Genomic DNA, 14707 nt, shown 5'->3' with positions numbered 1-14707 from the left:
CCCAAGGTCGACACACATAGGCACGTCCTATGATTTTCTTAGACCTTTCACCTGACAGCTCTAACATCTATCCTGTTGCCTGCGAAACCGTTGCCGTCCTCTGCGAACGCACGGGAGCGTCCAGGCATGTTTTGAAGGAATGACTGCCAAGAATATACTATGTTACCAATCGCCACTGAAATGGTCCACTGAGACCGTAGGATTAGCGCTTTTCTCCTTGGGAGGTCCTGTACACCGCAAGTACTGCAGTATCTCTTGAATATACAGGTATCACGGATACGGAACGGCTGAGAAATAATAATCAACCTTCACACCACACCACACAACGTTGAAGCCTATACTTTTATTAGAGACCTACGTCCTCTGTTCCACCTTCAGCTACCAAGCACCCCCCGGGTCACCACATTTTGCTAGTCACTCAGCAAGTCAAAAGGTTGTGCATACAAAGCTTGCGGTAGAGGCGGCGAAGGCAAAGTACTGTGCAAGTGTGGCATACTGTAGAGGTGCACGGTGACTATTTGCTGAAGCTTAAAGTGAGACTAGTGTTGTGAAGTAAACCACCATCATTTAGCGTATTGAAGCTCGCGGATTGGTTGAAGGAGCGCTGCTGGGAGTCCCTCGGGAGGCCCGCTGTGTGCACAAGGATGAAATACCGCTGGCCCTGAAGGATATGGTCTACAGGTATGCCTCACTGCAAAAACTCGAGAGCTGTTGTTGCCTCGAGGCACGGCTTTCCTTTGCAGCGGCCAGTAGAACTGAGGTGTGGCCTTGAGCACAGTGCATACAGGGAAAGGTATTTTACCTGATGCCTAGCTTGGTCTACGACTTGGAAATTGGGGCTAGTCCAGCGTCGAACCCAAGGCGCCCGCTTTTGCCTTCTCGTTTTCCTTTGCAGACTCTGTCTTGGTATTCACCACGGAAAGCTTGGCGGCCCGTCTTGCGTTCCCTAATTAATGGAAGCCTTCGAGGAGGTCGCAGACACCTTCAGTGACTGTGAGGGATGTCCTGACTACTTTTCCAGCAGAATGGGTTCTCTGAACCTTGCATTAACGTCAACCAGCTTCGACCCTGCGTTCACGTTTGATACGTCCTCACGTTCATCGTCATTGCGGGTGCGTTGCTGACTGGCGATGGACGTCACGGAGCGCTGGGATTTCCTAGGAAAATGGCCCAGCGTGCCCCTCATTGTCAATCTTCGTTCGGTATTTATCAGTTGCCTTAGTCGACGCAGTCCCATGGACGTTTATCCCCTTCGACCGGCCTTCGCCTCCCGCCGCGTCGCTCCGGGTGCCAGCGCTCTTCTTGGGCCAGGGGCGCGACTCTCATCCACGCCATTTGCATCAACCTTTTGACACTTCACCATTTCATCACCATGAGAGCATATTAAGAGTTCCACAGAGCAACATGCGCAGCTCGATACCTTCATACCTGCTGCTTCTTGTGTGTGTGTGTGTATGTTTGTGTGAGTGAAGGTTACAAGTATCTGTGTATGTTTGTGTAAATGCGGTGCCCCCGCGGCCCTGGCCTCCCGCCTCCGCCCTGCTCTCCCTCCCCAACTTTTACTCGCTTATCCCTCTCTGCCCGCACAGCACTGCAACAGCAACAACAGCAGCCCGGCTTCAGATTCGCATGCGCTGCCGCCGGCGCCCCCCCTCCTGGCGGTTGTCTCGACGTCACCCGCATGCAGCTCCGCACGCCGAGCTGTCACTGCCATCCGCAGAAGCAGTTTGCCAAACGCGCCATCCACAACCGATGCCGCCGCCGGCCGGCCGTGCCGACCGGCCTGGCTGTCACCATCGGATTGTCCACACAGCTGCAGCACCGGCGTTGGCGGCGGCGGCGTTGGCGGAACTCCAAAAGCGGCCGACGGCACCGCGACTACGGAGGACACGCGGGGGGTGGCATTTTTCCCAGGCACTCTTCGGCACAGTTTGAAACGACGGAGTTGTCCGGATTCCGATCCAGCGGACTCGCAAACGTCGGAACCGTCGCCGTCACCACCGCCGCTGCCGCTGCTGCTCACCAAGGCCGAGGTTGCAGCCGGCAGCGGCAGCACCGCCGCCACCACCACCGCCGCCGTGTCGTTGAGTGAAGGGCTGCCGCCCAGCTCACCGGGTTCTCCGTCGTCGTCATCTTTCGCGTCGTTTGCAGCGGCACTGGCGGCACACTACTACGCAGACTTTGGCAGTGTACCTGACGTCCCTGAGCACTTGGAGCAAGCCAGGCAGCGAGCTGGCAAGCGATTGCGTCTGGGTCCGATAGAGCAGCAGGGATGACGGCGGACAAGACGTTTTGCGCGCTCGTATTGCTGTTGGCATGGTCGGGATGCTGTGGGGCAGCTTTTGGTGTTTGGTGATTGGGTGGAGGTGAAGGTGGTGGCACTGGCGGAGGTCGAGATGGTTGCGGCGGAGAGTGTGCGCGGCGTGACTGTGTCTCTTGCCACGGTCGCAGCCTGCGCTGTTTGGTACGGTGCATCATGGGGGGATATGTTGCCTCAACATTCCACGGTGCTAACATTCCCCATTCTTCAAGCATTTGAAGCGCCTCTCTCCTTTCCTAGCGAAGGAAGCTACAGGGAGAGCGAGCCGGCAGCCGGGGTGCTGCTTACTGCCCTTCAAGTTCCGCCCGACGGGGTTTGGGGTGTATGATCTGGGGGCCGGTGGGGCCGCAGAAGGCGGAGGAGGGGGGCCAGTGGCGGTGCTTGCACATGCGTGTATGTATGTCTGGCGGCACGTGTCCATCGGTGTGTTTTCGGGCCATGTTTTTCACCCCATGCTCAATACCCCCACAACTTTAGATCGTGCATTTGCCGGGGGCAAGCCTGTGCCCGTCACTTGCATCTCTCGCTCTCGCTCGCTTGCTCGCTATACTCCAGACGGGCCGGGCCTGCGGTGCATCATGTGCGGCGTTGGTGTGGGTTTGGGCGGGCGGGCGCACCATTGATGTGAACCACGTCCAACAGGGGGCCAAAGGGGATGGAGATGGGAGATGCGCGGGAAACCGCAAGGCCTGTGGGCTGAGGGAGGAGGTAGCAGGGGCCCGCGGAGGGCCTCAAGGACGAGGGGGGATCCTACCCGACCGCGGCGGTGTGTGCTATGCTTGCGATGGCGGACTGATAGGGCCCTGGACTGAGACGTGCGAAGATCCCTGGAGTCTCTCAGCCGCCAAGAGAACGTGTTGGGCTGGCGGGCGCGTGTCGTTTTTTGCCGCGGGTGTACATATGCGCTTTCCGGGGTCTCGACGGACAACCTCATAACGGCCCCCAAATGGGTAAAATAATGTTGTTGTTTTCAATGACTGACTTACAGGGCTAGGACTGAAATGCATGTTTGCGTGTTTCGCTCTTCGATGCTTGCATTTGGCTTGCTAGCAGCTTTGTGTTCTATCTGGAAAGTATGTAGCTGTAGTTGTAGTAAGCTGCAGTATGGTTCATCACCCGGTCCGGTGGTTGGTGATGTCGCCTGTCTGTTGTAGCATAGTTATGAACGCAGGGCCGCGACTAGACTGAGAAAAATGGGAGCAGTGGGTGGTGGCTAAATATGGCGCGTGTGACTGGGGGGCGTTGTTTCCGGGGCTTCTGGAATCTCACGACGGGAAGCGAATTCTATGCATGCCTTGTCACAGACGAGCGATGCTCCTGACCCCATATGCCGTTCTTTTAATGAGAAGAGGAAAACCTTATGAGCGCTGCTGTGAGGCTGGGGGCCCAGCGCCGGGGGGTTGCGGCGCTTGGCAGTATCTTCAATCTGGGGTGAACGACGACGGACGGCTAGGCGGCTGTTGGCATTCATTCCGGGTTGGCGTGTGCAAGTATGTAACTATGTGTGTGTCTGTGTGTGTGCGCGCGAGCATGGTCGTTGGCCCGCGCCGGTTGTTGCCCCGTGTGTGCTTTCCAGGCAGCGCGGCCGCGGCCGCAAAGGTGAGACGGGGCAAAAGATATGGTCGCTGTGCTGCTCCTTTAATAACCAGGTTGTTGCGTAGGAAGGTGGGAGGAGCGGGAGAATGGATATATGTTCTTTGGGGGGGGCCAAAGCACTAGTAAACGAAGTTTCGCTGTATTGTATTGGTGTGACCGTGTTTGGGTTTGGGTTGCAGGATTCTTTTGATGTGGGTTGCTGACATTGTTCCGAGCTATTCCATGCACGAGCAGTTCTCTTGGAGTTCCGTGCCTGCCGCGAAGAGCTGGAAGAGTTGTGATGAGAACACAAAGAGGCTTTTGTGGACAGTTAAGGGCCAAGGAACCTGTTGTTTTCAAGTGAAACGTGGCCGAGAGGTAAAGCAAGCGGGGAGAAACATGCGTGTTCCTGTCGCAGCCTTAACAACGGGTATGTACGCGCGGTTTTAAAAATACTCCTTATTTGCCTTCGTCTCATACGTGTTGTAATTTTCTTTAGTTACGCGCGCGAAATGTCCTCCTGAGGTGTTCCGCACGGGGCGTCTCACCCTCATCGCGCGGGATTTTTGTCTGTGGTGGGGTGACCCTGGGGGCGAGCGGGCCCCCACGGTCTAATGTTCCCAGTCCAAGTTGGGTTGTTTGCCAGTCTATGCTGTTCAGCAGTCGGTTGGGATGGGTTAGGGCTATATATTTGGCAGGGAAGTAGTCAGGTGACGTAGCGCCTGTTAAGTATAATAATACCGATATGCGTGGGCCGCTTTTTATTAAATGTGGCCGAGCTGCTGCGGCCGTTTCGAAATCCGATGTCGCTTTAGAGGACTAGAGAACATAATCAAGGCTCCTTTTTGATGCGTGCAATTGCAAATGTTTTTTGCATATGCATCATTGTAATTCGCCACAAGTCCGGACATCGTTGTTGCCACTCATTCGTAACTGTACCCATTGTCGAGGCTCTTTCCTTAACGAGGTTAAGAACTTTCGAGGACTAACCAACCGTGCAAGAGCAGCGCAGACCATCTGCGTCGAGTCAGAATCGCGCACACGTCGCCATGACAGGGGACAAGCCCTGTCCCGGCCGGGCCGCGCACCTCCGTGCAGAATTATTTCGGCAAGCCGCTGCTCCGAAAAGAACCATAAGAGTATGTTAGATGGTGTTCTGGGGTCCCTTTCTTCAAGTACCGCACCGACAAGGCAGGCCCACACCGTAAAGGCCCAAACAACGTGACCGAGACAACGAATCTCCTTTGTTCAGACTTTGGATGCCTCCATATTTGCCCACGTTCGTAGTTCTTTATTAAAGTCTGCTCCTAGCTCTACTGGAGGTTGAGCAGTAACCGCAGCCGTCCGTAGTTAGCGGAACAACACACCCACCACATCACCACCATTGCCACTATTTTACATACAGCCACCCTCGCGTACCACACACCACCTGGAATGCAAGGTTTCGTTCCAAGCTTTGGTCCCTACGCTATGGTCGTAAAGAAATCCAGCACACATCAAACAAGGGCAAGCCGCCCTCACAATGCTGTGTGCAATGCGGGGGGGGGGTCGCGGTAATCGCTATTAGCTGTCCGACAGGGCGGCCGTCTTGCACGACGACAGACATACAGAACGCTTCCCCAACTAATCTGCTCAGGTTAGCTCGTGCAAGCACACAGACCCTGTCTGACCACAGCAGTCCGTCCGTCTGTTTCGCGGTCAGTCCGACACAGCAGTAAGGCCCCACATCCGCCACTGGTATCGCACCTAAATGGCGACCGTCTTTGGAACCTGCTGCTGGCACCCGCCGCTCCCTGTGCTGCCTGCCCTGGTTGCTGCTGTTGGCTGCTGCTGCTGCTCCGGTCCGTCCAGTAGTGGCCTGATGTCAAGGCCGCAACTCCTCCTCACAATGCTCCGCCCGCTTCCCACTCCCCCTCTCCCCCTCACTCTCCCTGCGCTCCTCACCCCGGTCGTCTGCCTGGCCCCTCACTTCTTCTTCAGCTCGTCAGGCTGCAGGCGATCCAGCAGCCGATGCGCCTTGCTAACGTCACCAGTCTTGTACGCCAGCGCCATCTGGGCACGAAGCATCTCCTGCGGAGTCGAGGAAACGCGTCAAGATAGTCCGGAGGATGGGACGGTGAGTAGAGGGTTGGGCGGCCGGGCAGGACACGTCCTTCCACGGCAAGGCAAGGCAAGGGGCGAGGCGGAGCAAGGGGCAGTGGGAAATAGCCATATCCCGAACAAAGAGGTAAGCAGTGCATTCCCTTCCTTCAAGCGCCCACCTGCTCGCGCATGTCCTGCCCCTTGTCGCTGTACTTGATCTCGCGGTAAGCATCCACCATGCGTTCTGCCGCAAGCCGCTGCCGCTCCTCCGCCCTTTGTTGCCGCAGCGCCTCCTCATCGTTGAGAGCGCTTTTCTTCTTGGCTGCATGCTTGGCACCCTTGGCGGCCGCTTTGGCGGCACGCGCCCGCTCGTACGCCTCCAAATCATAGTACTTGCGATGTGGTAGCGTGCCTGCACGCACGAATGGTAATCGGGTCACTCTCCTTAGATGCGGGTTTTTATTTATACAGCGATTTAAAACTTTACCTCATAGCCGTATGGTGGCAGATCGGTCAACTGTGGCTCACCAGAACGGCAAACCCGCCGGCGTGCCTGTGGTTGACTGTTGGGGCATTGGTGGTGTGTGTGCATGACCCTGTGCGGAACTCACGTAGCTTCCATGCCCGCTCGTGTCTCTTTCCTTTTCCTAGCTAAAAATAAAATAAAGTATAGCTTCGCGCAAGACCGACCACCATGCATGTGTTCGGAAGAAGCATCTTGCCTGACCCACGTTTCCGTGTTAGTGTAGTGGTCCACCTCACAGCAATGGAGGGGTCCATTCTTCCATAGCCCCGGCAGACAGGTGGTCCCCCGAAGCCCCTTGCCAACCCCATCCAGAGTGTGCGCTGTACACCCTGCAAGCTGCTGTACATCCTGTACACTGCTGTACATCCTGTACACTGCTGTACATCCTGTACACTGCTGTACATCCTGTACACTGCTGTACATCCTGTACACTGCTGTACATCCTGTACACTGCTGTACACTTCAGCACACAGGTACGACAGCCCTAAGCGTCAGCACACGCACCGTGCATTCACACCGCTGATCCCAACCCCAACAAGAGTCGAGTTCCCTCATGGACACCACACCCCAGAGCCGACCCCAGAAACCCCATTCCCCAGTCCAACGCCAACCCAGTCCAGCTAGACCGCCAGTCAATCCGTCTCGTGTCGTACTTACCCGTGTTGTAGTCCTCCATGTAGTCCTTGAACAGGTCACGTTCCTCAAACTTGCCCAAATTCTCCACATCCGTCTTCTTCACCTCTAAGGCCCACAAAATGAACTCGTTGCGCTTCGCGTAAGCGTCGCTCTGGGGACCGAAAGGGAAAGGACGGAAAGGACGGGGCATTCCGGAGGGTGGCCTTACAACACCAACATCAGGGGGGATGCGGGCGGCAGGCGGCATGGCAGCTCACCTCCCGGATGATGCCGTACTTGCCAAAGTCCTCCGAGTGTGTGAGCGTCCGTGCTGCCGCTGCTGCCTTGTCCCTGACCTTGCCCTTGCTGCGCTTCGTCTTGTCCTTGTCCTTGCCCCGCTTCTTCAGCTTCTTGTCCTTCTCAACGCGCTTCCGCTGCGGTGACGAGGAATGTGGAGGAAACGGGCACCACGTGAGGCAGGGCCGGGAAGGCAGACGCAGGCGAGGGCAAGCGGGCAGCCATGCAGGCAGCCGCCGGAATGTGGAAGAAGGCCACGGATCGCAATGCTGAGACACTTCAGCTGTTCATTGACGCCCGCAAAAGGCAGTGGACCTTACACTCCCCACCTCTCTCCCCTGCTGCGTCCTCACTTCAGCTAAGAACCTTTCCTGACATGACCGTCCCTGAAGGTCTCTGTATAAGCGGCAAACCGGAAAACATCCCTGAGAACCATTTGGGTTCGGCCCCAACAGGGCCCATAGCCCTTCGCAGCTCATAGCGGAATAACCTGGCAAGCCAGCAGGTGCTGGCATCGCTCCGGGCCACAAGCGGTAGTCCATCCCTACGCCACCGAGCAGCAACAAGCATGGCTGCCTACATGCCGATAGCTAGGGCTCTGTCCATCCCCGCAAGCCAGCCCGCGGCAGGCAGGCAACTAATTCTCTCCAAGGCCGTACCTTCTTACGCTCTCCCCCTTCGGAATCCGAGCCATACTCCCCGCCAGAGTCGCTCGAGGCGGAGCCGCTGTCCGAGCTACTGCTTGTGCTTGGCTCGTCCTGCTCCTTTTCTAACTCCCGTTGAACTTTTCTGCGTTTCTGTGCAAAGCGGTAGGAGAGGGGGAAATTGCATGGCGATTTTCGCGAGGTGAGGGTAGGATTTTGCAGGACACCTTCAGCCTCCCTGGCACGGGACTGAGTAGCGTGGTCCCACCCGCGTGTTGCAGTAGGTAAGTAATACTACGCCTGAAGGTTCTGCTGGCTATGTGGCCTCAAAGCTCGACTCCGTCTTCAGTAAGCCATAGAGGCAGTTGTCTTGGTATTGCGCACATAGTCGCCGCGGCTGAAGCCGTGGGGAGGTGTGCTATACACGGCCGTGGGCTAAATTCTATCCCGGAGGCAACCCCTCTTACCTTTTGGAGGGCTTTCAGCTTAAGGTCATTTTCAGCGACGAATCGTCGCAGCAGCGCAAGCGCCTTGTCCACGTCCCAGTTGGTCTCACGCAAAGCCACGACCCTTACAAAGAAGCCCAATTGCGGCAGCAGGATCGAAAGTTTCTGCAATGCGGTTTTCTCCTTCTCTAGCTGCATCTGCTCCGCGTGGAGCTGCACCATAGATTTCCCGACATTGTCAGTCTGGCCCGCCGTCCCACGCGTAAAAAAGTTATTGGCATCTATTCCAAGGGCATTAGTTCCCACTGCTGTCGCCATAAAAGCTTTTGTTAGGCGACGGGTGTAACGATTCAGTTAAGTAGCGTCGCCTTACGTTGCCTGTGGCGGTAGATAGCTTCAGCACTAAATTGGCTTTTGCCTGTAATGCAATCAAAAATTGAAATTAACGATGCGCAGGAGGTTTGTGCACATGAACTTGCCAAAACGGCGTACGGCACCCCCGTCGTTACAGGGCTGGCTGGATTCATTGTCGCACTAAGCAGGTTTAGCGGCTCAGCCAAATGTGTAGTATCAAGGGCACAGTTACGTTGCTGACGGGCTCTCGTAGGGTGTGAGTCTTAGCGCGATCCCCTTGTTTGAAAGTACGCTCAGCGTTCACTTCAAACCTTGTCCAGAAATGGTGACCCTGGAAGAAGTAGACAAGCTTAAAGTAAATGTGAGCCTGCCTACCCTTGTTAGCGGTCTTCCAACTATTGGAACTTCTAGCGCGCCGTCCAAACGCACACATAACCTCCGTTTGACTGGCCGTTTTTTCTGTGCAGGAGTTGAAAGCCGCATGTAAGGAGCTGGGTCTGGAGCAAACCGGAAACAAGGCCGACCTTGTCGCACGCCTGAAAGCAGCCCTATCGCAGCAGCAAGCTGGTGGGCAAGAAACAGTTGGAGACGGCGTGGCGCCGGCGACGATAGCATTAGCAAATAAGGACGGAAAGCATGACGCAGCTGCGACAGCTGCAGTTGAGCCCAATACCGTGGAGGCCACAGGACCAGAGGCGCCGTCCGTGCCCACTGCCGCTGCCGGCACAGCAGCGGCCGGTTCAGAGAAGTCTCGTGCACGGATCGCCTTTTCGGACTCAGAGGCAGCGGTGGGTTGCCGTTGGCGGTTTCTGCTGGCACGTGGGCTTGACTGCAAGGGTGCGGACGCAGCCATATGTAACGCCGCGAGCAGATAGGGCGTCCACTATCTGCCATACCTGCCGTTAGCGTAGGCTGCAGGGCAAACTGTTAAGCGTGGGTGACGATTACGATCTGCTTCTTGTTATTGATTAGCAAAGACGAGTGCACGACAAAATGCACGACATGGGCCTAGCTTCGGGCGCATGATAGTACTTCGTCCAGTACCCGTTACGTTGGCATGTGTCTAAACTGCGATGTTATCCTCAGGCTTATCTCTCCCGGCCCTCTGTCAACAATGTGCCCGTGCAGAAATTTGAGGCCCTCAAGGTGCAAGTCGTCAACACAGCCCCTGTCGAGAAGCCAAAGCAGATGACAGAAGCGGAGAAAATTCGGCTACGGAAGGAGCGGTGGGTATGCGAGCACCTCCCAGCTGTTGGCCGTGTCACACAGTGCCATATTTCGTCCGGTATTCCCCTCGCATTCTGATTGCTACGCTTATTAATAGTCGAAACGTACCGTCGTTCGAGTGCATGAGGAATGATAGCTATGGGTGGAGAACCCGCGTTAAGGGAAGGAGGGTCAGAGCGTACGATTACTTCGCAAGACTTTGGGTTTCTCCTGCAAAATTGATTACCGCATTATAGGTGTGTATTCTACGCATCATGCCTACCAGTTCTGACAGGCGCCATTACGCGATAGATATCTCCTTTGCAAGCCTAACCCACTGCTCCTCCTCGCTTGCGGAACAGGTTCAAGGACCCGGATATGGAGCGGAAGAAGCAGCGTGCTCAACGGTTTAACCTGGTATGTACGAATGCGAGGACTATGTCCATGCTTTCCCGACGCGGATAGCGCATATACTTTCCCGGTGCAGGAGATGCTGGTGTAGGCTTTCCGCGGCGACGCCTGTACGTCGGCCGTACGCCTCCTTTCGTCAATGTGGCGCTTAATCGGCCCGACTGAAATACATCTCATGTCGAATCCCTTCCGGGGCCCTTCTGGTATCCTGTCTATCGCCCACGCGCCGCAATTTACAAGAAACTTCCAATTTTTACGTTGTTGCCTGTTGATATCAGATCGACGCGGACCTGGAGAAGGAGAAGATGATGAAGCGCGCTGAACGCTTTGGCACGAAGCACCCAGAGCTGGAGCAGATAAAAAAGGAACAGAGGGCTGCGCGGTTTGGCATTGTGGACGAGGAAACGAAGAAGAAACAACGCCTGGAGAAGTTTAAGCCGCTGTCCAACCCTGCCAAAGCAAACTTTAACCTGTCCGTCAAGCAGGACGACGACTTTGAGGCGAAGCGCCAGGTACGTGAAGCGGATCGGGTATCCCGATGGGACAATTGCTGAAAGGCGGTGTTGGTACCTACCTGGAGCCTACCACACAGACCATGCTGCCGCTGTGGGGATGCGAAAGATGCCCAACCCTGACAGCGAAGTGTTCCTGGCAAAGCCAGCCTGGCCTGGGGAAGTTTGCGCTCTGTCATCCGCCTGATGTCGTTTCATTGTTGTTCTCCCACTCGCAGGCCCGTGCTGCGCGCTTCGCAGCGGCCGAATGAAGTCTACATGCCAGTTGTGCGGGCTGCGGAGGGGACGAGGTGATTTGGTGGTCAACTTACAGCTCCGCGGCCTGAGTTTTGTCCTGGTCTCGTCTGCTCTCCTTGGTAGCGCTCTCCGGAAATGGTGAAGCTCGCAGCCTGTCCCAAGCAGGCGACATGGAGGGGGTTTTATTGTGGACTTGGACCCCTGCTGGGTCAAACATGTGTGCGGTGCGGAGCTGCCGACTGAATCGCAGGCGTTGTGACGACTGGTACTTGTGCATCACCCCCTGCGGCTCACCCCTGCGTGGGGTTGCAGCTCCGGCCATGGTTTATGCACCTTGCGCCTTGGAGGGTAAAGATGGTCCGTCGGACCTACCACAAGGCTTTTGTGGCTGACCGTTTGCTCCGGGGTTGAACAGTTATATCGGCTTATTGGTCGGCGATTGATCTGCTAGCTAGCTGCTGGCTTTTGGACCGTTTGCCACTGCCTGACGCCTCATGCAGGCAGGGTTTATAAGGACCGGGGAAGACAGCACGGCCATGCTGTCTGTGTGATGAAGGCGTGCGGGGGTTTGTGGAGCCAGCTTTGTACATGGCTAAATGACTTTTGCATGGCTTGATCTTTACCAAGCAGTTGCATGACGCCCGCCACCCTGTCCAACCTGTCTGCCTTCACCCGCCAATTTCTCACCACATGCATGTGTCCGTTTTTTGCCTACTGCTTTGCCGCGTCCCCTTGCATCCTGCCACTCTATTTGCTCTGCGTGCAACAAAGCAATGTCCACTTCACGGAAGAATATTGCGAATATATGCCCAAACCCGGAGATTGCGGTAACGCAGCGTGTGGAGTATCGACCTCCTGTGGTAAGTACGCTGTAAGTACTATTTGGCTCTCTGGCCAGCCCTTGCTCACAATTGCATGGCAAATGGCACGACCCCTTTTCATTTCTGTGGCATATCCCAGGAACTGCATGTCTGCCAATGCATTTGTCCATGACGAGGGATGTGGCCGTATCTATGGGGTTTGGTATGGAGGTTCCAGTGTGTGTAAAGGTGGTGTCTTATGGGCGCTTAGACGCGCTCACTTTGCAGCCCTGTTCGCACTCACTCATGTACCGGCTTTTGCACTTTCCCGCCTCCCGTCGTTACGTCCTCACCAAGTCAGGTCTCAGGCAGTATCCCGAGCCAGTGAGACATATTGCATTTGGCGAATAACAACGGTTAGGGCCGATATGAAGCTAAGCTGCTGTTTAGTGCGTCGATGCTCATAATACGTTTTCGGCAAGCGCAAGAGGTGATGGCGTAGGACGATCCGCATAAAATCAGCAACCGATAGGGCTCATCGGTCATGATCGCGAGGCGCACAGCGATGGGTGAGCAAAACAGGTTTTGGGAAGAAGGAAACCACGTAGCATCATGTCTGGCCCACACCCGAAAGCCCAGCACAGCAACGCAATGGTTATATCTACATCGCCTTTGAGTTTGAAGCACAACAACGCAAGACAAAAGAATAAACACTATCATTACATCATTAGGATGAACGCCCGTAACTCGGTTTATATGGGTCACACCAAGTTTTCTGCTTGTCTTATCGTCAGACGACCTTCATTACGTACCCAAGCTCTTACATGCACTGCACGCTGCATGCAAGCTGTCATCTGTGGTTTTGTCATCTCCCTGTACGATACGCGCTACAGAGCCCGCCTGAGACAGCGCCGCAGCTTCTAGGTCCTGCAGGCTGCTCGTAGATACATAGCATATAAAATGCTGAGAATTTAATTGTAATGAACAGTCGAAGCCCTCTCTCCAACTTTCAGAGAGATAGTCGCGTCTCATACATCATCTCTTGCTTCCAACAGGACAAGAACTCCTGGAAAACCCCTCAGTATCCCAAGGCTTCACTATCGTTCTTGGTGATAAGCAACGACCTAAGGCTTTAGACAAGGTGGGAGCGGAGATAGAGAAAAATGTTACGGCATCGAGGTCCCTTTGTGGCAGAAGTCAAGCTGACATGTACTGATGCGTAATTGTTGTTACTATGCAGGCATAGTAAACATGGACGCCAGCGCACGTGTCGCTAAGCTTATGCTCGTTCGCCGGAACAGCCGCAAGGACCTCGCAAAGTTAGGCACCCTCTTCTCCCAGTGGTCTTCCGCACGCTCGGCGAGCGATCCTATGAGGCGGATGACTATGGGTGGCGCGCCGCCACCTGTGCCAGCGCCTGAGCCTGTTGACGCCTGCATGGACGCTTTCTGCGCAGTCCAGCTCAACCCCACCAACAGCATCACCAAGCAAGACGGTCCATTGTATTCCCCACGTGGTAGCTTCAAGAACCTGGCCAGCTTGATGCTCAGCCCGGCCACGAGCCTCAAAGATGGGGCTTCGCTGCTTTCCCCACAGGCTAGCCTCAAGTCGAGTCTTGAAGCGCTCTTGCGTGCCAATTTGAGGACCAACGATGATACCAACAATGAGGCACCCCAACCGGATAGGATGGCCAGCGTTACATCGCCAGCCGGTGTTGGGCCTAGCTTGCAAGTCTGCTGACTGCGGCGGCGAGACGATGCTTTCATCGGAATCCTTTGCACCCAGAATGCTGAAGTATTTGCATCATCTTGATTTTTAGCTTCGACTCGTGCTTCTCAGCCCTTGGCGGCGCAGTACAGGTTTGATAGACTGGTGCGATAGAGCAGCGGCGCCGTAAGTCGCCGGCTGCTGCGAGTTTTATGATGTTACTAGTTCCACTTGTCCCATTCATCGGTCTACTTTTTGAAGTTTTTTATTTTTCGAACGCGCGTCTGACAAGTGTGAGTTTTTGCTTGGATACTGGACGTCGTGAGCTGCGTCTTTGCTCCTTAGAGCCATCGTATGGCGCCATTATAACTCTTTTTTGGGGTGATTGGACTCCCACGTGTAGCACCTATAGCCCTATTCAGCTATCAGCTTTGGAATTACTAGGCACTCGATTGGGTGCGTGGATTATTAGACGTTCACATAGCTTTGATTAGAAAAAAATTGCGGCGTGTGCCGCTATCGTGTTGAATCTATCCTGGTTTGGTTGCCTTTGGGGCTCTAGACACCATAGCCCATCGTTATCGTTACGCGTGTAAGATGTAGCAGCCGGCTTCTTTGTTTTATTTGGCTTCACTTGTAATTGTACGGCCGTACCGTTACGAATAGCTCCATCATCTCTCATCAACATAACCAACACTCGCTGCACACCTTTAAATCTGTCCGAACGGATTTCGACTCTTTATTTTTACAACGAAGGGCATCACTTTTATCTAAGTAATGCTATGTTTTGGTCCAGCATCAAAGTTCAGACCCGGACGTCACGTACGTTTCTGTCAGCAACGCATTTACAGATTGAACGAACTTTAAAGTCATGCACGTAAAAAGACATGACGATGTATCTGGCATTCCAGTATTACGAAGACCAAAAAGCGTCTGACTACTAACAAGGCAAGTCACACCACAGGACTATCCCCT

The 14707-nt window shown here is 54.9% G+C and overlaps 4 protein-coding genes across 4 annotated transcripts; 2 read left to right on the top strand and 2 right to left on the bottom strand.

The window, feature by feature from the left end:
- Positions 1 to 1567: 1567 nt before the first annotated feature.
- Positions 1568 to 3327, bottom strand: VOLCADRAFT_86881 (uncharacterized protein; the record flags this gene model as incomplete). The annotated part of the gene is made up of 6 exons (XM_002946635.1): positions 1568 to 1813; positions 2113 to 2249; positions 2609 to 2649; positions 2835 to 2886; positions 2938 to 3016; positions 3307 to 3327. The coding sequence occupies 6 exons, from the start codon at positions 3325 to 3327 to the stop codon at positions 1568 to 1570; spliced, it is 576 nt and encodes a 191-aa protein (XP_002946681.1).
- Positions 3328 to 5860: 2533 nt separating this feature from the next.
- Positions 5861 to 8930, bottom strand: VOLCADRAFT_120332 (uncharacterized protein; the record flags this gene model as incomplete). The annotated part of the gene is made up of 6 exons (XM_002946634.1): positions 8527 to 8930; positions 8075 to 8212; positions 7397 to 7552; positions 7161 to 7290; positions 6157 to 6389; positions 5861 to 5965 (listed from the first exon to the last, which is right to left on the bottom strand). The coding sequence occupies exons 1-6, from the start codon at positions 8821 to 8823 to the stop codon at positions 5861 to 5863; spliced, it is 1059 nt and encodes a 352-aa protein (XP_002946680.1). The 5' UTR covers positions 8824 to 8930.
- A 121-nt stretch (positions 8931 to 9051) lies between these two features.
- Positions 9052 to 12351, top strand: VOLCADRAFT_103091 (uncharacterized protein). The gene is made up of 6 exons (XM_002946811.1): positions 9052 to 9220; positions 9327 to 9647; positions 9988 to 10085; positions 10428 to 10482; positions 10755 to 10988; positions 11207 to 12351. Exons 1-6 carry the CDS (start codon positions 9182 to 9184, stop codon positions 11237 to 11239), a joined length of 780 nt encoding a protein of 259 aa, XP_002946857.1. The 5' UTR covers positions 9052 to 9181; the 3' UTR covers positions 11240 to 12351.
- Positions 12352 to 12990: 639 nt separating this feature from the next.
- Positions 12991 to 14386, top strand: VOLCADRAFT_103090 (uncharacterized protein). The gene is made up of 2 exons (XM_002946810.1): positions 12991 to 13166; positions 13266 to 14386. The coding sequence occupies exon 2, from the start codon at positions 13277 to 13279 to the stop codon at positions 13763 to 13765; it is 489 nt and encodes a 162-aa protein (XP_002946856.1). The 5' UTR covers positions 12991 to 13166; positions 13266 to 13276; the 3' UTR covers positions 13766 to 14386.
- Positions 14387 to 14707: the final 321 nt, after the last annotated feature.

The sequence above is a fragment of the Volvox carteri genome (assembly GCF_000143455.1).
Source record: "Volvox carteri f. nagariensis unplaced genomic scaffold VOLCAscaffold_4, whole genome shotgun sequence".
NCBI lineage: Eukaryota > Viridiplantae > Chlorophyta > Chlorophyceae > Chlamydomonadales > Volvocaceae > Volvox > Volvox carteri.
The sequence above is the reverse complement of the archived record's forward strand: the minus strand, read 5'-3'. Positions and strand labels throughout refer to the sequence as shown.

Coding starts and splice junctions, on each gene's coding strand:
- VOLCADRAFT_103090 (XM_002946810.1), top strand. CDS start 13,277: ATGGACGCCAGCGCACGTGTCGCTAAGCTTATGCTCGTTCGCCGGAAC.
- VOLCADRAFT_103091 (XM_002946811.1), top strand. CDS start 9,182: ATGGTGACCCTGGAAGAAGTAGACAAGCTTAAAGTAAAT. Junction 9,221..9,326: donor TAGACAAGCTTAAAGTAAAT/GTGAGCCTGCCT, acceptor TTTTCTGTGCAG/GAGTTGAAAGCCGCATGTAA. Junction 10,483..10,754: donor GTGCTCAACGGTTTAACCTG/GTATGTACGAAT, acceptor TGTTGATATCAG/ATCGACGCGGACCTGGAGAA.